Raw genomic sequence first — 26,705 nt, 5'->3', positions numbered from 1 at the left:
ACTGCCTAGGCGATCAGGATAGACAGTGATACAGGCCTACAGTAGGGCAGCAGCAGTAAGGATGAAGAGGACCTTGAGTCGTATTTCTCAAGCAAGGCTGGCCAATTCTAACTCAGAACCGTACAGGAAAGAAGATTCTGGAGAATGAGGTCCTTGTGGTATTGAGGCCAAGTGGACAACACACAGCAGATCACTTAATTTTGGGCTATTCCAAGCTGGAGGGGCCTGTGGGACATCTGGATGGCCATTATTAAGAAGGTTGGCAATATTTAGCAGGAAAAGGTAAAAGAACTATAGCTGGAAGGAAGCAGAGGGGCTTACCACATGTGTGTGGAGTTGTCAGCTCACTGCATTGTGGCACCTCTTCCCCATGGGATGAGACCCCACTGGCATCCGTTGGGTGAAGATACAGTTCACTTTCCCAGACCTCATGTCCAGAGTCCTCTTCCACTGCCCGTTCTCATACTGTATCCACTGGACCCACCCTCTTACCCAGATTCCCCTTGTCCTGTGCATTCCTCACCTCCTCCCATGCCAGGGTCCCACTTTCCTTCTCCAGCAAACCCCAGGTTCCTTATTTCTTGGAGCTGCTTCCTGCAACAACTATAGCAGGTGCTTTACACAAAAAAGATGCTCCTTAAATGTCACTTCCTATTTTGATAATTTAGAAACTCCTTCACAGAAGGGATGCAAAGAAGCCTCCATCCTGTGACTTTTTTAAAGAGCTCTCAGACACAGGGTGACATCTTTCTTTGAAGGATTCTCAAATAATAACAATAAAAATAATCATGGAGGCCACAGCTGGATTTACTTCTGATCATGGCAAACTAGTTTATATCAGACCAACCCTCCTGCTGACAGCAGTTTAAAAGCAATTGTTTTTTTTTTTTTCTTAAATGTGTTTGAATGCATCAGAGAGATATCAACATAGTGGGGACATGAGGGGCCAAGATGCTGAAGAGGAAAGTACAGAGAGAGGAGATGAACAACAAAGCCTTCTTATCCCCTTGAGGCACCTGCCAAGTCCTAAGCAGAGTCCAAGTAGCTGAAAAGCAGAGTAAAGCTTTCAGAAGTCTCACAGCTTGGGGTAACAAAAATTGGAGGTTTAGGACTCACCATGAAAGAGGAGTCCTGGTTAGAGAAATATATATATATATTACATTTATATATATAATATATATAAATATTATAAATATATATTATATATTAATATATACACATATATTTATATATATACACATATATGTGTGTGTGTATATATACACACACACACACACACACATTTTTAGCTAAAACCCCTGAAGGGCTACAGCCTGAGAGTAAGGTGTAATCACAACTAGACTAGCTCTTACAAAGCCCAGGGTCAAGTTTATCTCAAGCCTACTTTTCCCAGAGGTAAAAGTAAATCCTGTCTGAGGGAAGATCCAGAGCCTTGTATATCTCCTTCAATATTTCATTTTTCAAAATATCTAGCATTTAATGAAAAATTACCATGAATATCAAAAAATAAGACCTACTGACTGAAGAGCAAAAGGAAAAAAAAAACAGATATTAGAGTTTGCAGACATGAACTTTAAAAGCAGTACAATTAGCCGGGAGTGGTGGCTCATGCCTGTAATCCCAGCACTTTGGGAGGCCGAGGCGGGCAGATCATGCGGTCAGGAGATGGAGACCATCCTGGTAACACGGTGAAACCCCGTCTCTACTACAAATGCAAAAAAAAATTAGCCGGGCATGGTGGCGGGCACCTGTAATCCCAGCTACTCGGGAGGCTGAGGCAGGAGAATGGCATGAGCCTGGGAGGCGGAGCTTGCAGTGAGCTAAGATCGGGCCACTGCACTCCAGCCTGGGTGATAGAGCGAGACTTCGTCTCAAAAAAAAAAAAAAAAGCAGTACAATTAAATATTGAGGAGAATAGATGACAAGATTGGTAATTTCATTTGAGAACTGGAAACTATTTTTTAAAAAACAAAATTGTAGAACTGAACGTTATGATAGATGAAATTAAAAACTCAGGCTGGGCATGGTGGCTCACACCTGTAATCCCAGTGCTTTAGGAGGCAGAGGCAGGAGGATTACTTGAGGCCAGAAGTTCGAGATCAGCCTGGGCAACACAGCAAAATCCCGTCTCTACAAAAAATTTAAAAATTGGCCAGGCATGGTGGCACCTGCCTATCGTCCCAGCTACTTGGGAGTCTTAGGTCCCAGGAGTTTAAGGCTGCAGTGACCTGTGATTGTGCCCACTCCAGCCTGGGCAACAGAGCAAGACCCTACCTCTTAAAAAAAAAAAAGTTAGAAACTGGATTGACTTTTAAACGAAACATAGGGTTAACAAAAAAACTCAATTGATAGGATTAAACACAAATGAAGACAAGATTAATGGAGAAGACTAGTCAGTAGAAAATATCCAGACTGAATCACAAAGAGCCAAAAGAATGGAAAAATACCAAGAAGTGTCTTAGAGATATAGTGAAAAGGTCTAACACTTATCATTAGAGTCCTGAACAAGATGAGAGAAGAGGGTGAATGCCGTGATGAAAGATATCATGTCAGAGATTCAAGATGTGCTGTGAACAAGCACAAGCAGGAAAAATACTTTAAAAGCTACAGCTAGGCACATCAGAATATAACTGCTAAAACTCATAGAAAATGTTAAGAGCATCAATGGGGCTGACAGATGACTTCTCAACAGAAACAATAGAAACCAAAGACATTTTCAAAAGGTGAAAATAACATAACTGCACTAACCTAGAATTCCTTACTTACCAAAAATATCTTCCAAAAACAAAAACAAAATACAGACTTCTCAGCAAACAAAAATTGAATTCATCACAAGATCCGTACTGAAAGGAAAACACTGGCCGGGCGCGGTGGCTCAAGCCTGTAATCCCAGCACTTTGGGAGGCCGAGGCGGGCGGATCACAAGGTCAGGAGATCGAGACCATCCTGGCTAACACGGTGAAACCCCGTCTCTACTAAAAACACAAAAAACTAGCCGGGCGAGGTGGCGGGCGCCTGTAGTCCCAGCTACTCGGGAGGCTGAGGCAGGAGAATGGCAAACCCAGGAGGCGGAGCTTGCAGTGAGCCGAGATCGCGCCATTGCACTCCAGCCTGGGGGACAGAGCAAGACTCCGTCTCAAAAAAAAAAAAAAAAAAAAAAAAAAAAAAAAAGAAAAACACTAAACATACCATACTAAATATGATACTATATTGAAGAAAAATTCTAAAGTTAGTTCCAGGAGAAGAAGGATCCAAAATAGATGCACAGAAATACAGAAAGGAACGAAGGGTAATAAAAAAGAAATAACAAATAAAGAGTAATAAAAAGTAACGTGAATAAATCTAAATGAATAATGACTATAGAAAGCATTAATAAGAATGTCTGTTGTGGCTTAAAATACAGAGAAAACTGAAATCCATGACAAGACTACCACAACAGGTAGAAAGGTGAAAGAACTGTATAGTTGTTGGGGCCAGGCCTGGTAGCTCTCACCTGTAATCCCAGCACTTTGGGAGGCTGAGGCAGGTGGATCACTTGAGATCAGGAGATCGAGACCAGCCTGGACAATATGGTGAAACTCTGTCTCTACTAAAAATACAAAATTTGTCAGGGTGTGGTGGTGCACACTTGTAATTCCAGCTACTCAGGAGGCTGAGGCGGGAGAATCGCTTGAAGCTGGGAGGCAGGAGGTTGCAGTGAGCCAAGATTGTGCCACTGCACTCTAGCCTGGGTCACAGAGGGAGACTCTGTCTCAAAAAAAAAAAAAAAAAAAAAAAAAGGAATTGTGTAGTTGCTGGGTTGTCCAGAAAATGGTAGAAGTGACCACTTACAATACACTTCAGTTAGTCAAGGATGCTTGTTAAATCTAGGATAAGAACTAAAAGAAAAGTATACTTCATATGCTAATAAAGGAGAAATTACCCAGAACAAACAACCTTAATCCAAAAGAAGGAAAAAAGACAGAAAAAAGGAAAGAACACAGTAAGAGAAAACCAATAGAAAGACTTATTAGTAAGATGGTACATTCAAACCCAAGTCTATCAATAAATACATTAGACATAGTGTAGTAAATACTCTGAATTTTAAAAAATCTTAATTTCAAAAAAGCAAATCTTACATGCCTACAAGGGTGAAACCTTAAATGTAAGAATGTGGAGGTCAAAAGTAAAAGGATGAACAAAGATATACTATGCAATGACTATTCAAAAGAAAGCTAATTTCCTCTCAGTAAGCAAGGAATAGAGAGGAAACTTTCTCAACTTGTTAAAGAATATCTCATTTGGGCATGGTGGCTCAGGCCTGAAATCTCAACACTCTGGAAGGCTGAGGTGGGAGGATCAACTCCAGGAGTTCAAGACCAGCCTAGGCAACAAAATGAGACCCCATCTCTACAAAAAACTAAAAAAATTTGGCTGGATGTGGTGGCCCAGGCCAGGCACGATGGCTCACGCCTGTAATCTCAGCACTTTGGGAGGCCAAGGTTGGTGGATCACCTGAACTAAGGAGTTCAAGACCAAACTGAGCAACACTAACATGACAGAACCCTGTCTCTACCAAAAATACTAAAATTAGCCAGGCATGCAATGCATGCCTGTGGTCCCAGCTACTCAGGAGGCTGAGGTGAGAGGATCACTTGAGCCTGGGAGGCAGAGGTTGCAGTGAGCCAAGATCCCACCACTCCACTCCAACCTGGGTGACAGAGTGAGATTCCATTTCAAAAAAAAAAACAATTGGCCAGGTATGGTATAGACCCAGCTCCTCAGGAGGATTGCTTGAGCGCCGGAGATCAAGACTGTAGTAAGCTGTGATCGTGCTACTGCACTCCAGCCTCCAGCCTCGGTGACAGAGTGAGACCCTGTCTCAAAACAAAACAAAACAAAAAAACTACTAGGGCTGGGCATGGTGGCTCATGCCTGTAATCCCCAGCACTTTGGGAGGCCGAGGTGGGCGGATCACAGGGTTAAGTGATCAAGACCATCCTGGCCAACATGGTGAAACCTGATCTCTACTAAAAACACAAAACAACTAGCTGGGTGTGGTGGCACACGCCTGTAGTCCTAGCTACTGGGAGGCTGAGGCAGAAGAATTGCTTGAACCCAGGAATTAGAGGTTGCAGTGAGGCGAGATCGGGCCACTGCACTCCAGCCTGGTGATGGAGCAAAACTCTGTCTCAAAAACAAAACAAAACAAAACAAAAAAACCTACCAAAAAGTCCGGAGCTAACATTATATTTAATAGTGAAGGCCAGGCATGGTGGCTCACGCCAGTAATCCCAGCACTTTGGGAGCCCAAGGAGGGCAGATCACCTGAGGTCAGGAGTTTGAGACGAAGCTGGCCAATGTGAAGAAACCCCGTCTCTACCAAAGAAAAAAAAAAGTATAAAAATTAGTTGGGTATGGTGGTGCAGATCTATAATCCCAGCTACTCGGGAGGCTGAGGCAGGAAAATTGCTTGAACCCGGGAGATGAAGGTTCCAGTGAGCTGAGATCACGCCACTATACTCCAGCCTGGGCAACAGAGCAAGACTCTGTCTCAAAAAAAAAAAAAAAATAGTGAGACACTAGAAACTCCCACTACAATCATAGACAAGGCAAGAATGTTCCCTCTTACCACTACTCTTCAACATCATACTGGAAGTCCAAGCCAATGAAATAGGACAAGAAAAGGAAATAAAAAGTATGCAGATATACAGATGAGGAAGGAAGAAATAAACTGTCTTTGTTTACAGGTTCTGAGATGATTATCTCATCAACAAAAGAATCAACAAAGAAACTCCTAAAACTAATGAGAGATTATAGCAAGGTTGCAGGATACAATGTGAATAGATAAAAGTCAATCACTTTCCCATATATTAGCAATGAACAAATGAAATTTGAAACTAAATATACAATACTATTTTTATTAGCACCCCCAAAAATAAGATATTTAGGTATAAATCTTATAAATCTAACAAAATATGTACAAGATCTGTAAGAAAAATTACCAAAAAAAAAACTGTAGGAAAAGGGAAAAACCTCTACAAAACTGATAAAAGAAATCAAAGAACAGCTAAATAAATGAAGATAGATTCTATGTTTGTAGACAGAAATCAATATGGTGAAAATGTCAGTTCTTGCAACTTGATCTATGGATTTGATGCCATCCCAATCAAAATAAACAGTGAGTTGTTTTGTGGATATTGACAAACTGATTCTAAAGTTTACATGGAAAGGCATAAGACACACAATAGCCAAATCAACATTGAGAGAGAAGAACAAAGTTGGAGGACTCACAATATCCAATTTCAAGACTTACTATAAAGCTACAGTAATCATGACAGTGTGTTCTTGGGAAAGAACAGACACATAGATCAATGGAACAAATAGAGAGCCCAGAAATAGACCCACATAAGTATAGTCAACTGATCCTTGGAAAAAAAAAAAGCAAAGGCAATACAATGGAGCAAAGAGAGTCTTTTCAACAAATGGTGCTGGAACAATATGCAAAAACTTAATCCAGATAGAGACCTTACATCCTTCAGAAAAACTAACTCAAAATGAATTACAGACCTAAATGTAAAAACACTCAACTATAAGATAACATAGGATAACATAAACTAGAAGCCAACAGCAGCCAGCAACTGCAGAAGAAACGCCCCCCACTGACTGAGCCCTTACTGTGGACCAGGCTCTGTGCTTCACATCAATCACTTCCATTAACCCCCCTTATTATCACACTCCCCCCTTAACAGATGAGGAAATTAGGTACAGGAAGTACAGAAAGAGTGAGTATCTGGCCCAAAATCAACGGTTTGCTCTTTATCTCCTTGCTATGTTATCTCTGGATGCTGAATTCCAGAGATTTGACTAAAATCTTCATTGACATAAATATACCCCATGGCACTGAAATAGGTGAGGTCTGAGGCAGACTGAATAGCCTTAACTGTTAATGACCTGCTACATCAACAAAAATATACATCAGGTATCTACAATATACATGACAAAAAAATTTTTAAGCAACAATTTATTGAGTTTTCACTCAAGTTTAGAATTCAAAGTTGCAAGCACTTGACACTTTTTTACATCATTATTTAATCCTTACTACAACAACCTGCCAAGTACATGCTCTCATCCCCATCCTACAGATGAGGAATGAGATTCAATGAGAGGAAGAACATTGTTCTTAAGTGGAAGAACTTGAATTAGAATAAATGGAACTCTAGAATCCATGCTGCACTCTCACTCGAAGACATCGCACTGCCTCCACGATGGCCACAACTATCACTAACACAGAGCCTTAAGACTTAGGAGCTGGCTGGGCATGGTAGTTCACACCTGTAATCCCAGCACCATGGGAGGCCAAGGCAGGAGGATCACTTGAGGCCAGGAGTTCAAGACTAGGCTGGGCAACAAGACCCTATCTCTCTGAAAAAATTACATTTAAAAAAATAAATAAAAATTAAATAAAATTTAAAAACTGATGAGCATTCTTGTGTGTAGTATGTGATCTTCACAGCAACCCTGTAAAGTAGGTGAGACAGAGATCATAGGGATTTTATAAGTGAGGAAACTGAGGCACAGATGCAGAGAAATGTACATTGTGGGCATACCCTGAAAGCCCTACCCACTAGGTGAGACCATCATCCATTCTAAAGAAAGGAAAAGGCAGGAAAAGAAACACATATCAAAGGTTCTTAAGTAGACCTTAAAATTGAAAAACTGCTGCTTTGTCATTTACAAACACATTTTTATTCTCTGTTATTTACTTACCAGGATTCTAGGACTGAATGAGAAATACAGGCTTCTTTCTATTGGTCATATTCACAGCCAACATTTCCTCTGTGCCAGGTCAGAAAGACAGTGGTCACCTCCGTGAATAATTTCCTTGAGCAAAGCTGCTCTCAGCCTTGACTAAAGCAGCCTTTCCAGGGGCTGGTCTATACCCATGATCTCTCTTCTCTGGCACACAGAAAGTGAATGGTCAGACTCATCTCTTGAATGGTGAGCCACGTGCTTATTACATTTCTTGTTCTCCAGATCCACTTTATTAAAAAGTGAAATGACAATCAGAACGGTTAAGTGACTTAGCCAAGGTCACACAACTTGGAAGCAGCAGATCAGGAAGAAAAGTCCAAGTCTGCTAGGTAGGCCAGTCTTCTGTCCAAGGGCATCCGAGGCCCAGGTCATCTCAGCCATGTGGGGTTGCCAGATGTTTCTGCATCTGGATAGACAGGTCAAGAGCTACGAAGGGGCGGAATAAGCTAGAAATTCCCAGAACTTTGGACCTAGAAGGGCCCTTAAAAATCATCCAGGCCGGTTGTGGTGCCTCACATCTGTAATCCCAGCACTTTGGGAGGCCGAGGCGGGTGGATCACCTGAGGTCAGGAGTTCAAGACCAGCCTGGTTAACATGGCAAAACCCCATCTCTACTAAAAATACCAAAAAAAGTATCCAGGCGTAGTGGTGCACACCTGTAGTCCCAGCTACTTAGGAGGCTGAGGCATGGGAATCACTTGAACCCAGGCGACAGAGTTTGCAGTGAGCCAAGATCGTGCCACTGCACTCCAGCCTGGGTGATGGTGCAAGATTCCATCTCAATTAAAAAGAAAAAAAAAAAAAAAATCATCCAATCCACCCATTATATAGATGGGCAAACTGAGGACCAGGCAAAGAAAGCAACTTGCCAAAAATTACACAGCTTGAACTGGCAGATCAGGTCCAAAACTCAGGTCCATAGCAATGTCATCATTCAAGTGAGTTTGGACAGCAATCTGCAAAAGCTGCTGTGAGGATGGCAAAGCAATCAATCTACCCGATTTTTTTTTTTTTCCTTAGCGGTCCAGGTCATGCACAAAAAGTACAAGGTGTAGTCTCTGTCCTTAAGGAGTTTACAGTCTAGTTAGAAAAACTGGCATATACACAGGAAAACAAAATCAATACCATAAAACATCAGAACAGGCAACAGCTGTATCAAGAATTTAAAGGAGGCAGAGAGCAGCAGGGTTGGCTGTGTGGGAAGGCTTCCTAAAGAAGGGCTTAAGAAAGCTGGACTTTGAAGCATGAATAGGAGTCCAACAAATGGAAAGGAATAGGTATGTCAGTCCAGGAAAGAGCTTCAACCCATAAAGGGGTTTTGTGGGAGATGAAGCCAAAATCGCAGATGAAGGCTAGGTCTTGGGGGCTGGGGATCCTTCAGATGCCAGGTCAGGGCATTTGGACTTGGGTCGATGAAACAATAGGTCTTCAAACTTGTTTCAGGAGCAGATCACTTGGAAGCCTCTGAGCTCTTCACAGAATTCCACAAGTGGCTGATCACACTTCATTCCAGGACAGTGTTTGTCTCGGGAAACATAACCAGTGTTCTACATCTGTAATATAAAACCACAGCCACAAGCGTGCATGCCTGTGAACAAAGTAAGTCCTCAAGTCAAACAGGATCAATCTTTCTCAAATATTTCTGTCAACAGTTATCTGCCCTTGATCTCTTTCTTCTGTGTCTTCTGTAGCCTGTGTACTGGTAGACAACATGTACACGTACCACTGCTTTTCACAAAATATGGGGGAGAAAAACATAAAAAATTGAGAGAATTCTGAAAACATTTTTTCTTTATATTGGAAAAAGGCAGTCTGATAATTTTAGGGGTTCAAGGCAACGCCACATAGAACAGTAGCCTCTCTGAGCCTCAGTTTCCCCATCTGGCATGAAGGGGTTGGAAATGGAAACATCTGAGGCCAAGTTTTGGACACACAATTTGCCCTGTCTGGTCATCTTCATGCCTCCTGGGCTCTCTGGACAATGAAAGCGATAGGGGTCCAGTCCTTCCATACGTGTCCACAGTTCTAAGCAGCAGAAAGAGTAGCTTTGGTGGGACTAGCTCTGTAACCATCAGCTCCTGCAAAGGCCAGGGGGTCAGCATGAGATGTCAAACAGCATGAGATTTGTGTGCTGGGCCCTGGAGTGAGCACAACACCCCACTGGCTGACATCACGAGCCCCTTTTGGAGTGTCCCTAGATGCTTCTCTCCTCACCTGGGGCTCCCCATTGGCCATCTTGGGCTCCTGAAGCCTTCCCGACTGCTCAGTCTTGGAGGAACATGAGTACCTTCATCCCTAGGTCACCTGGCCAGGAACGGGCAGCACCCTGTGCCCAGGACGTAGGCTTCTATGAGCTGGCAGGGGCATGGAATTCTCGGAGAGTTCGTGTGTCGTGTCCCCATTGCCTGAGGGAGCTGGGAGGTCACTAGAAGCCGGATGTAGTAGCCGCCAAACACTGCCAGCAGCTGGCGGGCCATTTCCTAGAAGAGGCAGGGAAGCAGATTGAATACCACAGGGGAGCCCCTTGAGGAAAAACGGCTTAGGCACCAGGGGAAGGCCACACTGCTTTCTTGCCCCTGGACCCAGGAGTGATGCTCACTAGGAAGAACCAGGCCAGGTCAGCACCTGGGACTCTCAGAAGATGTCAGCCTGGTCCAGAAGCCCAGCTCTGCAATCCATGGCCTGTGGGGCTCCTGTAGCTTCAGTGTCCTCATTGCCAAGGTGGGTAACTAATTACTGAATGGCAATAATAATACGCACAAAAAAAATACGCAACCTCGAAGCCCTAGAGAAATTACCTAATTTCTAATTACCTAATATTTTAAGCCTAGTTGGCCGGGCATGGTTGTTCACACCTGTAATCCCAGCACTTTGGGAGGCCGAGGTAAGAAGATCACTTGAGGTCAGGAGTTTGAGACCAGCCTGGGCAACAGAGCAAGACTCTGTCTCTACAAAAATAAAATTAAAATTAAAAATATATTTCAAAAGCATAAAAAGAAAGTAAACCTAGCCAGCCACAAATACATTCTTTTTCCACTTTCAAATGTCTATGAGTCTGTCAAGTACGTGAGATCAAAGTGACTCACTTGAAGAAAATTACTAGTTAAATGTGGAGGTGGGGAGAGGAATATTCCCATTATAGCAGAATTCTTTAATTCATATGAGGTACCTTGTAGATTTGTTTACACAAGTACTCCTAACATATTAAAAGAAACTGCTTACATTTAAATATGATCACTGACAGTAAAAGAAAAAAAAGAAAGAAAAACATAAAAAAGGGAAAAAAAGAGATTGATTACCAAAATTAGGTTTATCACAAAAGGACAAGTACTGTATGATTCCACTAATACGAGGCACCTAGAGTAACCAGTTCACAGGGAGAGAAAATAAAATGGTGGTTTCTAGGGGTTGAGGGGAGGGAGGAAGAAGGAAAGGGGAAGTTAGTGTTTAAAGGGCACAGAGCTTCAATCTGGGAAGACGAAAATATTCTGCAGATGGCTGATGGTGATGGTTGCATAACAATGTAAATGTACCTGATGCTGCTGAACCATATACTTAAAATGGTTAAGATGGTAAATTTTATATTATGTATATTTGCCACAATAAAAAAATTTTAAGTAAAAAAGAATTTAAAAATTGCATTTAATGTACTTTTTTTCTTTTTTAAAGACACAGTACAGCCGGGTACAGTGGCTCATGCCTGTAATCCCAGCATTTTGAGAGGCCAAGGCGGGCAGATCACTTGAGGTGAGGAGTTCGAGACCAGCCTGGTCAACATGGTGAAACCCCATCTCTACTAAAAATACAAAAACAATTTAGCCGGGCATGCTGACACATGCCTGTAATACCAGCTACTTGGGAGGTTGAGGCAGGAGAATCACTTGAACCCAGAAGGCAGAGGTTACAGTGAGCCAAGATCGCGCCATTGCACTCCAGCCTGTGCAAAAAGAGCAAAACTCCGTTTCAAAAAAAAAAAGACATAGGATCTTACTATGTTGCTCAGGCTGGTCTTGAACTCCTGGGCTCCTGCCTTGGCCTCCCTACAGTGTTGGGATTACAGGTGTGAGCCACTGTGCTAGGCCTTACTGCACATTCTTATTAACACAGTTGGTCTGTAAAGATCCATTCACTGGTATAGAAAATGGGATCTCAGGGGAAATGCTTAAATTCCTTAAGCATAGTGTTGAAGCTCTTTCACAATACTTGTGTCCACTCTGAATGTAATGAAATAAGGTGTGGGTTACACTAGGTATGTCTGTAGAGTTAGTAATTAAGAATAGGCTTTAAAGTCAAAAAGGCCAAGAGGGAATTTCAACTCAGCCACTCTATGACTAACCCAGAGCAGTCACTTCACATTATTGAGCCCATTTCTTCATTGGTAGAATAAGGAAAATAGTAGCACTGACCCCTGTAAGTTAGAGTGAGGATTAAAGAGACTAATAGAGGCCGGGTGCATTGGCTCACACATGTAATCCCAGCACTTTCGGAGGCCAAGGCAGGTGCATCACCCGAGGTCAAGAGTTCGAGAACAGCCTGGCCAACATGGTAAAATGCCGTGTCTACTAAAAATACAAAAATTAGCCGGCCGTCGTGGCAGACGTCTGTAATCCTAGCTACTCAGGAGGCGGAAGCAATAGGATCGCTTCAACCCGGGAGGTGGAGTTTGCAGTGAGCCGAGATCACACCACTTCACTCTAGCCTGGGCAAAAGAGCAAAACTCCCTCTCGGGGAAAAAAAAAAAAAAAAAAAAAAAAGGGAGAGACTAATAGACCGAAAGCATTGAGCCCAGTGCCTAGTGCTCCACAAATGGCATCAATATCTTTCCATCATTATCACTCAAAAAAGCAGAAACCCCACATGGTTCATAAGATTAGCTTTTGTTTCAAGTTATCCTTTGTGCTAGAAAATATAAAACACTTCAAATAGTTTACCACTCACCAGCTCAGATCGGTCTTCTCGCCAATTTACTCTAAAATCAATAATATAAGAAGCAAAGAACCATAGCAAGAACATTGGCCTATTTAGAATCAGCAGGGCTGGCTTCTGCCCTGGGCTTACTGCACTCTCCCTTTCTGGCAACCTTGGGCAAGTCAGCTGACCTCTTGGAACCTTATTTCACCCATCAAGGAAGAAGGGAAAATAATTCATACCTCGAAGAGTATGCTAATGAATTTTATGCATGAGAAAAATCCGTAAAAATGTAAGAGGTCATTATCACGGTCTTTCCATCTTTTACAGACCCTGGGTTCCTACTGAAATGTGACCATCTGGCACAGGTTGAGTGAGACTTGGGCATCGATTATATTTTTCCTAACTAAATTATAAGCGCAGCTACTTTAAAAACATGTGCACACACACTTGATACTCATGATAGGAAATTGTATTACTATTAGTTGGAATGAATCTGAGAATAATCATTTAAAAGACCCATATTTAATGGGCTATTGCACAAAAACCCACAGATGCATGTCACAAGAAAGTACATAACCTTATCAATCTCTTCTCTTAAAAAAAAAAAAAATCAATAGGATAAAGTGAAGAGGTTAATACATTTATCATTTCTCTCTCTTTTTTTTTTTTTTAAATATTTTGGCAGGGCACGGCGGCTCACACCTGTGATCCTAACACTTTCGGAGGCCGAAGCGGATGGATCACTTGAGCTCAGGAGTTCAAGACGAGCCTTGGCAACATGGTAAAACCCCGTCTCTAAATCAAAATTTAAAAATTTATATAAAAAGATAAAAGATTTTAATAGAGGCCAGGCATGGTGGCTCACACCTGTAATTCCAGCACTTTGTTCAAGTGAGCCACCGCACCACCCTGTCACTTTCTTTTTTAAATAGTGCTACTTGCAGGCTTCCTACTCCCCACCAGTACAAAAAAGAAAGTCTGGGCTGGTTTGGACCTTGAATTCCCAAACCTCTTGGCTAAAAAGATATAAGTGCTCTTCTGAAGTTTCAAATGTCACCTGAGGTCACCATCACTGCTTGTCTCCCCGACAGTGGGTCTGTCCTCATGATGAGAAGAAGGTAGCACAAGCTGCAAACCACATTTTCAGATTTCTGGTCTGCCAGTGCTGAGCCATAGCCAAGAGGCAGCATGGATGGCAGGACCCAAGGGAACTCTGGGGCGGGAGGAATTGGAATTCAACAGAAATGCAAAGAAGTGGGAGGTCGAGGCAGGTAGATCTCTTGAGCCCAAGAGTTGGAGACCAGCCTGGGCAACATGGCAAAACCCTGACTCTAATAAAAATACAAAAAATTAGCCAGGCATGGTGGCACATGCCTACAGTATCAACTACTCAGGAGGCTGAGATGGGAGGATTGCTTGAGCCTGGGAAGTTGAGGCCACAGTGAGCAGTGATCACACCACTGCACCCCAGCCTGGGTGACAGGAGTGAGACCCTGTCTCAAAATAAAACGAAACAAAAAAAAATGCAAAGAAGAGTCAACTATCTAACTGCAATTAAAGTAGATGAATGAATGGTTGGATAGATGAATAAATAATTGATTAATTGACTAAGATCCAAATATTTGTCAATATGTTCATGGTTAAGTAAGTTATAATCTATCAACATGCAACTACCCATCCAATGCAACCATCAAAAAGAATATCCAAGATATTAAATAATGCAACAAAAAGTCCCAACAAATATAAAATGCTTAACTATTTTTTTAAGTGCTAGGGTGAAGAATGAAAAGATCGAAAACTCTGAGCTAGATTTGTATAGTGTCTACCAACTGAGAGAAGCTATGTCCTGGGGAATCTAGGAAGCCTCCACATATGCAATTCCCCCGAGGGAGGATGGCCCCAACTATCCCCAGTGCCTGTTACCTCCGGCTCAGCCTCAGGAACGAGCTGATGAAGCTCAGTCTGCACCAGTGGCCTCTCGTTAGGACAAGAATTGCCAGGCAGGAGAGGAGCATCCTCCAAGTCCTCAGGCCCCTCCGCTGTTACAGGGCTCACCCCAGTCTCCATGACAACACACAACTGGCTCAGTCTGCTTCTCAGCAAGGACTGCAAAGGAAACAGAGAAGGGGCTCAGGAGTGCCTAAATCAGGTGGTATCTGCGAGGCTGAGTCCCTCCCCAGGCTGCAGACAGAGCAGAGGATGAGGTCTCAGACTCAGACGATGACCTCAGAAAAAGCTGGTCACATGGGTGGTATTACATAATTCCCTACAGATGGTCATTAATAGTTTCTAAATATTTTTCCTTTTATGGTCAGGCACAGTGGCTCACACCTGTAATCCCAGCACTTTGGGAGGCCGAGGCGGGCGGATCACTTGAGGCTAGGAGTTCAAGACCAGCCTGGCCAACATTGTGAAACCTTGTGTCCACTGAAAATACAAAAATTAGCTGGGCATGGTGGCGCATGCCTGTAGACCCAGCTACTCGGAAAGCTGAGGCATGAGAATTGCTTGAACCTGGGAGGCAGAGGTTGCAGTGAACCAGGATGGTGCCATTGTACTCCAGCCTGGGTGACAGAGCAAGACTCTGCCTCAAAACAAACAAATAAACAAATGTCTTTCCTTTCATGCCCTCACTTGCTCAAAACAGCCTGGGATGTGGGTATCTTTATCCATATGTTGCAAATGAATAAACTGAGACTCAAAGGCCCTGCCTGAGGCCACATAGGAACTAATGAGCCAGATTCAGGGCTAAGTTACAACTCTGACTTCAAGACCCACTGCAGCCGGGGCTCAGAAAAGGCTGATCCTAGAGAAGGAGTCCAGGCTTCAGCGACAGGAGGCCTGGCCTCCAAACCTGGGCATCACCAGCCAGCTCCATGACCACAGGCCGGTAATAGGTCATCCTGGAGACCGTTTCCTTCTCTGCAGAAGCAGAGCAAGATCCCTCTGGTTTTCTTAATAAATGGTAGAAAGGCACTGTGAACAAGTAAAAGTTGCCTCAATGCATGATACTTTGGGATCCACCAAAATTTATTATTAGTATTATAATTATAAAGAAATATATGGCTGGGCGCGGTAGCTCACACCTGTAATCCCAGCACTTTGGGAGGCCAAGGCAGATGGATTACCCGAGGTCAATTCAAGACCAGCCTGGCCAACATGGTGAAACCCCGTCTCTACTAAAAATACAAGAAATTAGCCAGGTGTGATGGCAGGCACCTGTAATTCCAGCTACTCAGGAGGCTGAGGCAGGAGAATCGCTTGAACCCAGGGGGCAAAGGTTGCAGCGAGCCAAGATCGTTCTACTGCACTCCAGCCTGGGCAACTGAGTGAAACTCTGTCTCAGAAACGAAAAAAAAAAAAAAAAAGAAAAGAAATATATGCTCACCATAGGAAATGTGGAAGAAGCAATGAGTTAAAAAGAAGCAGAAAAGCAGCCATAATTCCCTAGGCAAAAACAAGCACTGATTGCTCGTAGGTATTCTTCCAAGTAACTTTTTCTTAGACATTTTCCCACCCTTAAGATAATGCAATCGATACAACTTGGCCTCCTGGCTTTTGCTTTGTTTTGCTTTTTCACTGAAGATATCTTACCTCTTGGCTAGTCTTCATTTCTTGAACATGATCAGACAAAAACTGCACACAGTTCTCCAGGTCGAAGTAGACAAACCAAAGCTGTAGGGAGAAGCAGCAGTGACCACTGTGGCTCAAAGCCAGCCCAACCCTGAATTCCCCCTCCCTGAGACAGTCCTATTTAGCCTGCTCTCTGGCAGGAACGTGCCATTTGGCTCCCTCCCAGAGTTCCACACCACGACCACATCTCACTTGCATGGTTGGTAGAAAAATGGCTTTGTGTGCAGGTTTAGAAAAGGTCAAACCCTAGGCCAGATGCAGTGGCTCACACCTGTAATCCCAGCACTGTGGGAGGCCGAGGCAGGCAGATCACTTGAGGCCAGGAGTTCAAGACCAGCCTGGCCAACATGGTGAAATCGCTATCTCTACAAAAAATACAAAAAAATAGCTGGTGTGGTGGTGGACGCCTGTAATCCCAGCTACTCAGGAGCCTGAGGCACAAGAATCGCTTGAACCCAGGAGGTGGAGGTTGCAGTAAGCCAAGATTGTACCACTGCACTCCATCCTGGGTGACAGAGCAAGACTCTGTCTCAAGAAAAAGGAAAGGGAAAGGGAAAGGGAAAGAGAAAGGAAAGGAAAGGAGAAAAAGTTAAACCCTGTTTAAAATGGCTGTGGCTCCATTTCCCACAAGCTGCCGAGCATCCCAGACAGACTCTGAACCCTCCTGGACATCACCTGTCCACCTGAGGCCACCTTCATCCTCAATGGGCAGGGCGTGAACATGCAAATGAGTGAAACCCTTCAGAGCTGACACCTGCAGCCCACAACCAGGTCTGAGGTAGTCAACCTGGGTGCTTGTGGGGAGAGAAGCAGGGTGAGAAGTCCGTACCCCATCTGTGCCTCCCCTTCCACCCCAGGGGCCAGCCAGGCTAAGCTTAACCAGGCCGAAATCCTCCACGTTCATGTTACAACATCCTGTCAAGACCACAGCTGCTGCACATCCTAATTGAAATTCTCAGAGAAACTGGTGGCCCTTGTCCCAAACTCCCATCCACTGGCCACCTTCTCTGGTTCCCAGACCTCCATCCTCTTAATGACTGACCCATGAGGCCCAAAGTCACAGCCTTCTTGCCAACTACTCTCCCAATGTCTTACCCACAAGGGAGGATTTCTCAAATGATTCCTTTAAAGCTTTTTACTATGAAAATTTCCAAGCATATACGGAAGTAGATGACAGCAACCCATCCTCCTGCTGCAACTGTTAGGTCACCTCATGACCACTCTGGTTTCATCTTCATCCTCACTTGGTACCCATCCCCAACACCCCCACCTCCACTGCACCCCCCAGGGAATCTGAAGGACAGAAGGACATCCCAGATAGTGTATCACCTTATCCCAAGACACTATTTTGAAACCGAAAGAATCCAGTTGTCTAAAAAGATGCGTCCATTTTTTTTTTTTTTTTTTTTTTTAGACAGGGTCTCACTCTGGCACCCAGGCTGGAGTGCAGTGGTGGGATCACAGTTCACCGCAGCCTTGACCTCCCGCGCTCAGGTGATCCTCCCACCTCAGCCTCCCAAGTGGCTGGGACTATAGGCATGCGACACTATGCCCAGTTAGTTTTTGTACTCTTTGTAGAAACAGTTTGCCATGTTGCCCAGGCTTGTGTTGACTCTTAGATTCAAGCAATCCACCTGCCTCAGCGTCTCAAAGTGCTAGGATTACAGGTATGAGCCACTGTGCCCAGCTGATGTGTCCATTCTTTTTTTTTTTTTTTTTTTTTTGGGGGAGGGGTCTTTTCTTTTTTGCGGTTGGAGTGTGGAGTGTAGTGGCACGATCTCAGCTCACTGCAACCTCCACCTCCTGGGTTCAAGTGATTCTCCTGCCTCAGCCTCCAAAGTAGCTGGGACTACAGGTGCATGCTGCCATGCCCTGCTAATTATTTTGTGTTTTTAGTAGAGACAGGGTTTCACCATGTTGCCCAGGCTGGTTTCAAACTCCTGAGTTCAGGCAATCCACTCGCCTCAGCCTCCCAAAGTGCTGGGATTACAGACGTGAGCCACCGCGCCCAGCCCATTCTTTAGTCATCTATCCATCCACGCATTCATCTAACACATGCCAAGTCACTCTGCATACCAATGGATAAAGGAGATTGGAAGATAAACGAGGCTAAAAAGGACCCCCACATTCCAGGAGCTCCCAGTCTACAATGTCACACTTGAACTGCCGAGAATCTTGTGATGCCATCTGCTTCACTCCAATGTTAGGCAAGATCATCTTATATCTACACCATCTCGGGTGTGATAGGCTCCACAAACATAGGGACCTGCATGTGTTCTCTGCTGCAGCCTCAATCCCTGGGACAGTGCCTGGTACATAATAGGCTCTCAATAAACATTCATGGAGTAACTGAGGCAGGTGCGTGAGGAGCCTCTTCCCAGGTCCCCCGTGCACACCTACCCCTGGGCTCCCACCAGGCAAGGGGCAAAGACTGGTGAGAATGCAGATGTGGTGCCGAGGAGGTTTTGCAATTCCACCGGGTAGATCAGGCATGGATGGAGGAACAGGAGAGTTCAGCCAGGATCAGGAGATCTGCCCTAACTGTGTTCCGACCCACCCTGCGACTCCATACTAGTCACTTTGAGATCTCCCCACAACCTTTGGGGCAAAGAGAATGACCAATCCAGGCAGACAAGGCCTTCAGCATCTGACCTGCCTCTCCGGCCTCATCTCTCCCCGCTGTGTCACTCTGGTGTAGCCCCAGCCATGGTCAGCTCCATGCAGCCCTTCAAAGGGACCCTGTGTACCTTGCCTTTCAGCCTTGTCAAGGGCTGTCCCTTTGCTATAAGGCCAGAGAGGCTACTGTGGACTATCTCACTGTATGCCTGTCATCCTCTGCCAGGACAGGGACCTTGTATGGGCCCCTCAATGTCGTCAGTGTCCAACCGAGGGCACAGCACATAGGAGGCTCCGTCTGTCTGCTGAATAAATGCCAGGTGAGCAGCAAGGTTTGGGCGCTATCTGCGCTTCCCTTCCAGCCCTGCCATGTGGAGGTTCCAGGCCACTGGTTACAAAACAGAGAAGGTGTCTTGAGGAAGAAACACCAGGGCAGGGAGGAAGGAAAGGGCTGCCGACAGCCATCTCATTAGCAGACTACTGCAGACACTGTGCAGGTTGGGAGAACATGAGGCCACTGCTCTCCATTAGCCCAACATAAAACTGGGCCATCAGGAAGAGGTCACTATGAGACACAGCACCTGAATCACACTCTGGCATCCTTCCACCGTGTCTGTCACCCCCAGCAGCACCCGATGTCTCAGGAGGGCTCCATTGGCAGCTGCCAGCCTCAGGTCCGTATTGGTGTTGGCCTGTAAGACAAATGCCAGGCCCATCACCAGACCTCCACGCTACTGGGGAGCTCCCGGGCTCTGGGCAGTAGAAACACACCATCCCACCCCTAGATGCCAAGGGACAATCCCCACCCTCAGGACTGTCCCATTTCCTCCCCTATTAAATGGGCTGGGGTGGAGGCAGGTGCAGTGACTCATGCCTGTGATCCCAGTGCTTTGAGAGACTAAGGCAGGAGAATTTCTTGAAGCCAGGGGTTTGAGGCCAGCCTGGACAATGTAGCGAGATGCCGTCTCTATAAAAAATTGTTTAAAAATTAACTAGGTGGGGCCAGGCGCAGTGGTTCACGCCTGTAATCCCAGCACTTTGGGAGGCCGAGGCAGGTGGATCACAAGGTCAGCAGTTCGAGACCAGCCTGGCCAACATGGTGAAACCCCGTCTCTACTAATAATACAAAAATGAGCTGGGCGTGGTGATGCACGCCTGAAGTCCCAGCTATTCGGGAGGCTGAGGCAGCAGAATTGCTTGAACCCAGGAGGCGGAGGTACAGTGAGCAGAGATCATGCCACTGCACTCCAGCCTGGGCAACAGAGCGAGACTCCATCTCAAAAAAAAAAAAAAATTTTGCTAGGTGCGGTAGCGTCCACCTGTAGTCCCAATTACTTGAGAGAGTGAGGCAAGAGGATCACTTGAGCCTAGGAGTGTGAGGTTATAGTAAGCTATGATTGTGCCACTGCACTCCAGCCTAGGTGACAGAGTGAGACTCTATCTCTTAAAAATAAGGAAAGAAAAATAAAATGAGATAGGGGATAGTTGGAACAGTAAATCCAATAGTGTCAGACGGCCCTGGCATAAAGCTCAGCTCTGCTGCTTCCTGGCTATATGACCCCGGACAAGGCATGTCCCTTCCCTGAACCTTATTTCTTCAGTTGTAGAATAAAAGAATGTCTCAGCCTCTTAGGAATGGAGTGAGACTTCACTGAGATTGTGTGTGATGTACTTAACCTAGGGCCTGGGACTCTGTCAAGGTACATAAGATATTTGCGGAAGATGGGAGATGAGATGGGTTTGATCTGTTTGAGCTGACACATTAAATCTGTTGTGTAAGTGAAGCACTCGCTCCATCTAGAAAGCACCTACTTTAAAGTATCTAACACAGCGCCTGGTCCTCAGGAGGGTCTCTGGGAATCAGCTTCCTGCTCTCCCACCCAAACCAACGGATGCCACACGTTCAGCTGGAAAAGTGGATGCTAAACAGGTGCGGGAGAAGAGAAGGGACAAGGGGACCTCAAATGCTGGTTTGGGGAAGTGAGCACAAGAGGACTTTCAGACGCAGTTAGAAGAGAGCCTGATCAAGAATAATAGTTCTCAAAAGGGGCAGCACCCTGTAAGGGAGATTCTGGAAATGCAAGAAGGACGCTTTGGTTGTCACAGGGATTGGATGGACAATGCCGGCAGTTAGTGGAGGAGGGCCAGGCGTACCAAACCCATGCCTTCCACTGAAAGACATGTCCTATTAGAAACCATTCTGCACGTTCAAGACTGTCCCCTGGGCTGCCTGAACTCCAAATGTCCCACTGAGCATACGTACAGATTAAAAAAAATCTACTTAGAATTATCTGGTCAGCAAACCTAACCCCAGTTTACATTTATACCTACAGTGATTTTTCTTGGGGGGGAAACCTAGTCTCGCTCTGTCACCCAGGTTGGAGTGCAGTGGTACGATCACAGCTCTTCGACCTCCTGGGCTCAGATCTTCCTGCCTCAGCCTCCCAAGCAGCTGGGGACCACGCATGCATGCCACCACACTCAGCTAATTTTTAAATTTTTTGTAGAGATGGGGTCTCACTATGTTGCCCAGGCTGGTCTCAAACTCCTAGGTTCAAGCAATTCTCCCAACTCAGCCTCCCAAAGTGCTGGGATTACAGACATGAGCCACCATGCCCAGCCACTTAAAGTGATTGTCTGCATGAGTTTAATATACACTGAGTTTTCCAGGAATGCCTCTACTATGAAAATTGAGGAATAATTAGATTTTGTTTTGCCTAGATCTGTAGTAAGGAGATTTGGATGTGGATTTGGATTTGATGTGGGTTTCTTCCTTTTAGAAATCCACATCACCAACAGTTCAATTCCTAACTCTCTCTCTCACTGCCCATATAACCTTGGGCAAATTACTAAACATCTCTCTGTCTCCATCTTCATACCCCTAAATGGAGATAATAATGCCTTTACCTCAGAGGGGTATAAAAAGGGTGAAATGAGTTAATCCATGTAGAATAATTGAAAGAACTGAACACTTAACACATATCAGCTGATAATATCACAGTGAGGATGACAGTGAATTTAAATCATCGTGTTTTTACTGTGCCATATTAGCCCCAAATAAATATTTGTAGGAACTTGGAACTTCTCATGTGTCCTAGCAATGTGCTATACTCTACAAGGCCGGGATTTGCCTGCCTTTACAAACCTTCCAATCTTTTTATTAATTTAATTTTATTTATTTTTGTTATTTTATTTTATTTTATTTTATTTATTTTTTATTTTTCTGAGGCAGGGTCTTGCTCTGTCACCCAGGCTGGAGTACAATGGCGCCATCACAACTCACTGCAGCCTTGAACTCCTAGGCTCAAGCGATCCTCCCGCCTCAGCCTCCTAGGACTATGGGCATGTACCACCACACCCCACTGATTTCATTTTTTGTAGAGACAGAGTCTCACAATGTTGCCTAGCCTGGTCTCAAACTCCTGGGCCCAAGTGATCCTCCCACCTTAGCCTCCCAAAGTACTGGGATTATAAGTGTGAGCCACAATGCCCGGCCCAAACCTTCCAATCCTGAGGAAGGCTAATAGTACACCAAAGGGAAAACAAGACAGTTATGCAAGATATTGAGGCTCTCAAGGACACCAAGTAACAACACAGGGAGGATGCTAACAGTAAGAGTGACAATGGCCAGGAAGAGGGGATCTGCATAGTCCTGAGTGACAAGGGATCCAGGGAGGAGGAGGTCCTGGAGCTGAGACCCAAAAAAAGACCCGAGAAGGGCTGTGTGGCCATGGACTGACTACTTAACCTTTCTGAACTCCCATTTTCTCACTGGCAAACAGAGTTAATAACAGTTAATACTTACAAAGCATTTACTTTACACCAGGTACTATTATAAACACTTTGTGTGTCTAAGTCATTTAATTCTCACAATAATCCTATGAGGGAGCTAAAATTATTATCTCATTTTCTAGATGAGGAAACTGAGGCCCTGATAGATTAAATAATTCACCCCAAGTTGCAGAGCTAGCAAATGATAGAGGTATCCTGCCTCCTTATAAGGTTGTTGTTGAGCACAGACGTGAAGCCCCAAGCATACAGCACACAATAGGTGCTCATGAAATGATGGACATTATTAGGAAGAAAAGAAGGAGTCTCCTAAATGGGCAGTGATGATGGCATTGCCAGGATGCACCTGGGACTCCATGCTGCACATAAGCCTTGCTCATTTTCTGGGATCTGTGCCTGGCACAGAGTAAAACCCTGTCTTGGATGGATGGATGGATGGATGGATGGATGGATAGATGGATGGATAGATAGATAGATAGATAGATAGATAGATAGATAGATAGATAGATAGATAAATAGATAGACAGACAGACAGACAGATAGATAATGATAGATCCATAGATGGATGGATGGGATGGATGGATGGATGGATGGATGGATGGATGGATGGATGGATGGATGGATGGATAGATGGATGGATGGATAGGATGCATGGATGGATGGATGGATGGATGGATGGATGGATGGATGGATAGATGCATCTAATTCACCAGCACCTTAATCTTTAATTCTACCCACCTTAATCTTTACCCAATCTTTACCTTAATTTGACGCTACCTAATTCACCTTTACCAATCTTTACCTTAATTTAATCTTTAATTTTAACGTGACGCACGCCTTAATTCACCCTAACGCACGCACCTTAATTCTAATTCTTAACGCACGCACGGCACTTTACCCACCACCTTAATCTTGCACTTATCTTATCGCATCGCTAATTCGCCTTAATCTTCCATCTTTAATCTTTACCCATCGCACTTTAATCTTTACCTTAACTTATCGCACTTTAATTCACCTTAATTCTAATCTTTAATCTTACCTAATTTACCCGATCTTACCTTATCCCACCTTAATCTTAATCTTTATCGCCACGCCAACGCCAATCTTAATTCTAATCTTAATCTTTAATTTCATCGCCATCTTTTACCCGCCTTAATCTTAATCTTAATCTTAATCTTTATCTTGACGCATCGCACTCAAATGACTCACCCTAACGACCAATCTTAATCTTTAATTTTACCTTAATCTTAATCTTTAATTTACCCAATCTTAATCTTGACCCGACCCATCTAATTTAATTCACCTTAATTCTACCCGACGCATCTTACCCACTTTATCACATCAGCATCGCCACGCCATCACATCAAGCATCGCATCACGCACCTTAATCTTAATCTTAACTTAATCTTAATCTTAATCTTAACGTTCACATTCAATCTTCACCCACTTAATTCTAATCTTAATTGGATGGATGGATGGATGGATGGATGGATGGATGGATAGAGATAGAGATAGAGAGAGAGAGAGAGAGAGAGACAGACAGACAGACAGACGGATGGAAGAATATATATATATATATAGTTGGGACAGTAAATTCAATAGTGTTAGTCCTGGACCAAAGCCCAGCTCTGCTGTTTCCTGGCTGTGTGGCCATGGACAAGGTCCTGGTACTATCAAGGGCTTCATAAATACCGGCTGAATAAAAGGAGGAAAGAAGAGACAGGAGCAGAGAGCCAAAGCAGGCATTCCCTCCACCATGTGAATTACATCCGCATCCTCGAAGCACCTCTCAGGTGCCAATCTTTTTTGCTTGCTCCTGCTAAATAAAACAAAGCACTTTGCTTCTTCCCCTCCCCAAGACAAAGTTCTTGCTGCAGGAGTAGCCAGCTCGATTTATTTTTTATAGGTCAAACACAAGGGCCATGAAAGTTTCAACAGACCCCAAGGGCAGCATTACTTTATCAGTCTCATGGCAAAGCCCAACAAAGATCCTTTCAGAATGAGTGCACCATAAAGTTCCCATGTGTCTCCATGAACACACGCACTAAGTGGAATTCACACCCCAAATGCTGATTTACATTTCCCAACATCCTGCCCTCCCTTTCTGAGTCAGGCAAGATCAGAGTCCAGCACTGTGCCAGGGATCAGGGTTCGGAGGAACAGGAACTTCCCAAGTAGGTGGAAAGACAACATAGGTGCAGTAGCAAAGAAATGGTCCCCAAAGATGTCTAAATCCTATTCCCCAGAACCGGTGCGAATGTTGCTACACAGCAAAGGGGAGTTAAAGCCGCTGATGAACTTTATGTTGTTAATCAGCTGACCTTAAAATTAGGAGATTATCTGAGATTACCCAGCTGGCCCAGTGTAATCACAAGGGTCCTTAAAAGTAGAAGAGGGAGGCAAAAGAGCCAGAGAAGGAGATGCAAAAAAGACTAGATCTGCCATTGCTGGCTTTGAAGATGAAGAAAGGGATCACCAGCCAACGAATGCAGAGGACCACTAGAAGCTAAACAAGCAAGAAAACAGATTCTCCCCCAGAGCCTTCAGAAGGAAGCAGCCCTGCCTGTACCTAGATTTTAGCCCAGTGAGACCTATGTCAAATATCTAACCTACAGAACTGGAAGATAATAAATTGTTGTTGTTTTAATTCACTAAGTTCATGATAATTTGTTACAGCAGCTATAGAAAACCAACAGTTTTGGGCCGGGCGCGGTGGCTCATGCCTGTAATCCCAACACTTTGGGAGGCTGAGGCAGGCAGATCACCTAAGGTTGGGAGCTCGAGACCAGCCTGACCAACATGGAGAAACCCCATCTTTACTAAAAATACAAAATTAGCTGGGTGTGGTGGCACGTGCCTGTAATCCCAGCTACTTGGGAGGCTGAGGCAGGAGAATCACTTGAACCCAGGAGGCAGAGGTTGCGGTGAGCCAAGATTGCGCCACTGCACTTCAGCCTGGGCAACAAGAGCGAAACTCTGTCGAAACAAAGAGAGAAAGAGAGAAAGAAAGGAAAGGAAGAAAGGAAAGAAAGAAGGAGAGAAAGAAAGAAAGAAAAGGAAAGAAGGAAGGAAGGAAGGAAGGAAGGAAGGAAGGAAGGAAGGAAGGAAGGGGAGAGAAAGAAAGAGAGAAAGAGAAAGAAAGAAAGAAAAGAAAAGAAAAGAAAAGAAAGAAAACCAACAGTTTTCTCTAGTGTAGTGACTAAGAACATGGCTTGGAATCTGAGGCCCTAGCCTTGATTTCCAACTCTGGCATTTATTAGAAGCATGGCCGGGGCTACTCTTTGAGCCTGAATCTAGGGTTCCTCAACTGCAAAATAAGTGTAACAGCGTCTACCCAGATTTAATGTCAAGGGATTTAATGAGTTAATGTGTTAAGCATTTAACAGAGGACCTACTACATATGATGTGCTCACTACATATCAAAAGACAGACACTGAAGAGACAGAATACAATTAAAATCATACATCAAGCTGGGAAGTATCCACCTCCTTTCTAAACATGATCAGGAACCAGAGGGCTCAGGGTTTGAACCCTGGCTCTGTCACTAACAGTGGGATCCAGGACAAGTTACCTAACTCTCAGACCACCCACCTTGCCTCAAAGGTCATTGCTGGGATTAGAGACATGACTGTCAATAGAGCACCAGGTCGGCATCTGCCCGTCACAGGAGGAAATAACATAAATTACCTCTCCCCAGAGGTCAACTTCGGGCACCTTGTGCTGCAGGGTGGGTTCAGTAACCCTCCCTTGTTCACAGGGCTGTTGTGAGCACCCAGCGGGAGGAAGTGCATGAAAGGGCTCAGTTAACTAAAGTACTGTCAGGATATGGGCTATTAGTGCCCTCCTCCCACATTCTCAAAACACAGCTTGCTTCCAGAAAAACAATCCACAGGGATTAGACAGAAAAAGCAGAGAGGACAATCACATATACGATTTGATTTCTTTTAGTCACTGGGCTTATG

General features: G+C 44.4%; 1 protein-coding gene across 11 annotated transcripts in view; it reads right to left on the bottom strand.

Annotated features, from left to right (window-relative positions):
• Positions 1-6,988: 6,988 nt before the first annotated feature.
• Positions 6,989-26,705, bottom strand: part of TMEM268 (transmembrane protein 268) — a 36,985-nt gene continuing 17,268 nt past the window's right edge. For 4 of the 11 annotated variants that reach the window (XM_021927224.2, XM_021927220.2, XM_021927221.2 and 1 more), the window contains 4 exons: positions 19,536-19,646; positions 16,300-16,380; positions 14,629-14,811; positions 8,002-10,274 (listed from right to left, as the gene is read on the bottom strand). In XM_021927224.2, coding sequence (XP_021782916.1) covers positions 10,095-10,274; positions 14,629-14,811; positions 16,300-16,380; positions 19,536-19,646 — 555 coding nt within the window. In that variant the 3' untranslated portion in view covers positions 8,002-10,094. Of the gene's footprint in view, positions 10,275-10,607; positions 10,743-14,628; positions 14,812-16,299; positions 16,381-19,535; positions 19,647-26,705 lie in introns of all 11 variants that reach the window. The other 7 variants (XM_021927222.2, XM_003911321.4, XR_002517456.2 and 4 more) reach the window with 6 other exon arrangements.

Source organism: Papio anubis, chromosome 13 (assembly GCF_008728515.1).
Source record: "Papio anubis isolate 15944 chromosome 13, Panubis1.0, whole genome shotgun sequence".
Classification (NCBI taxonomy): domain Eukaryota; kingdom Metazoa; phylum Chordata; class Mammalia; order Primates; family Cercopithecidae; genus Papio; species Papio anubis.
The sequence above is the reverse complement of the archived record's forward strand: the minus strand, read 5'-3'. Positions and strand labels throughout refer to the sequence as shown.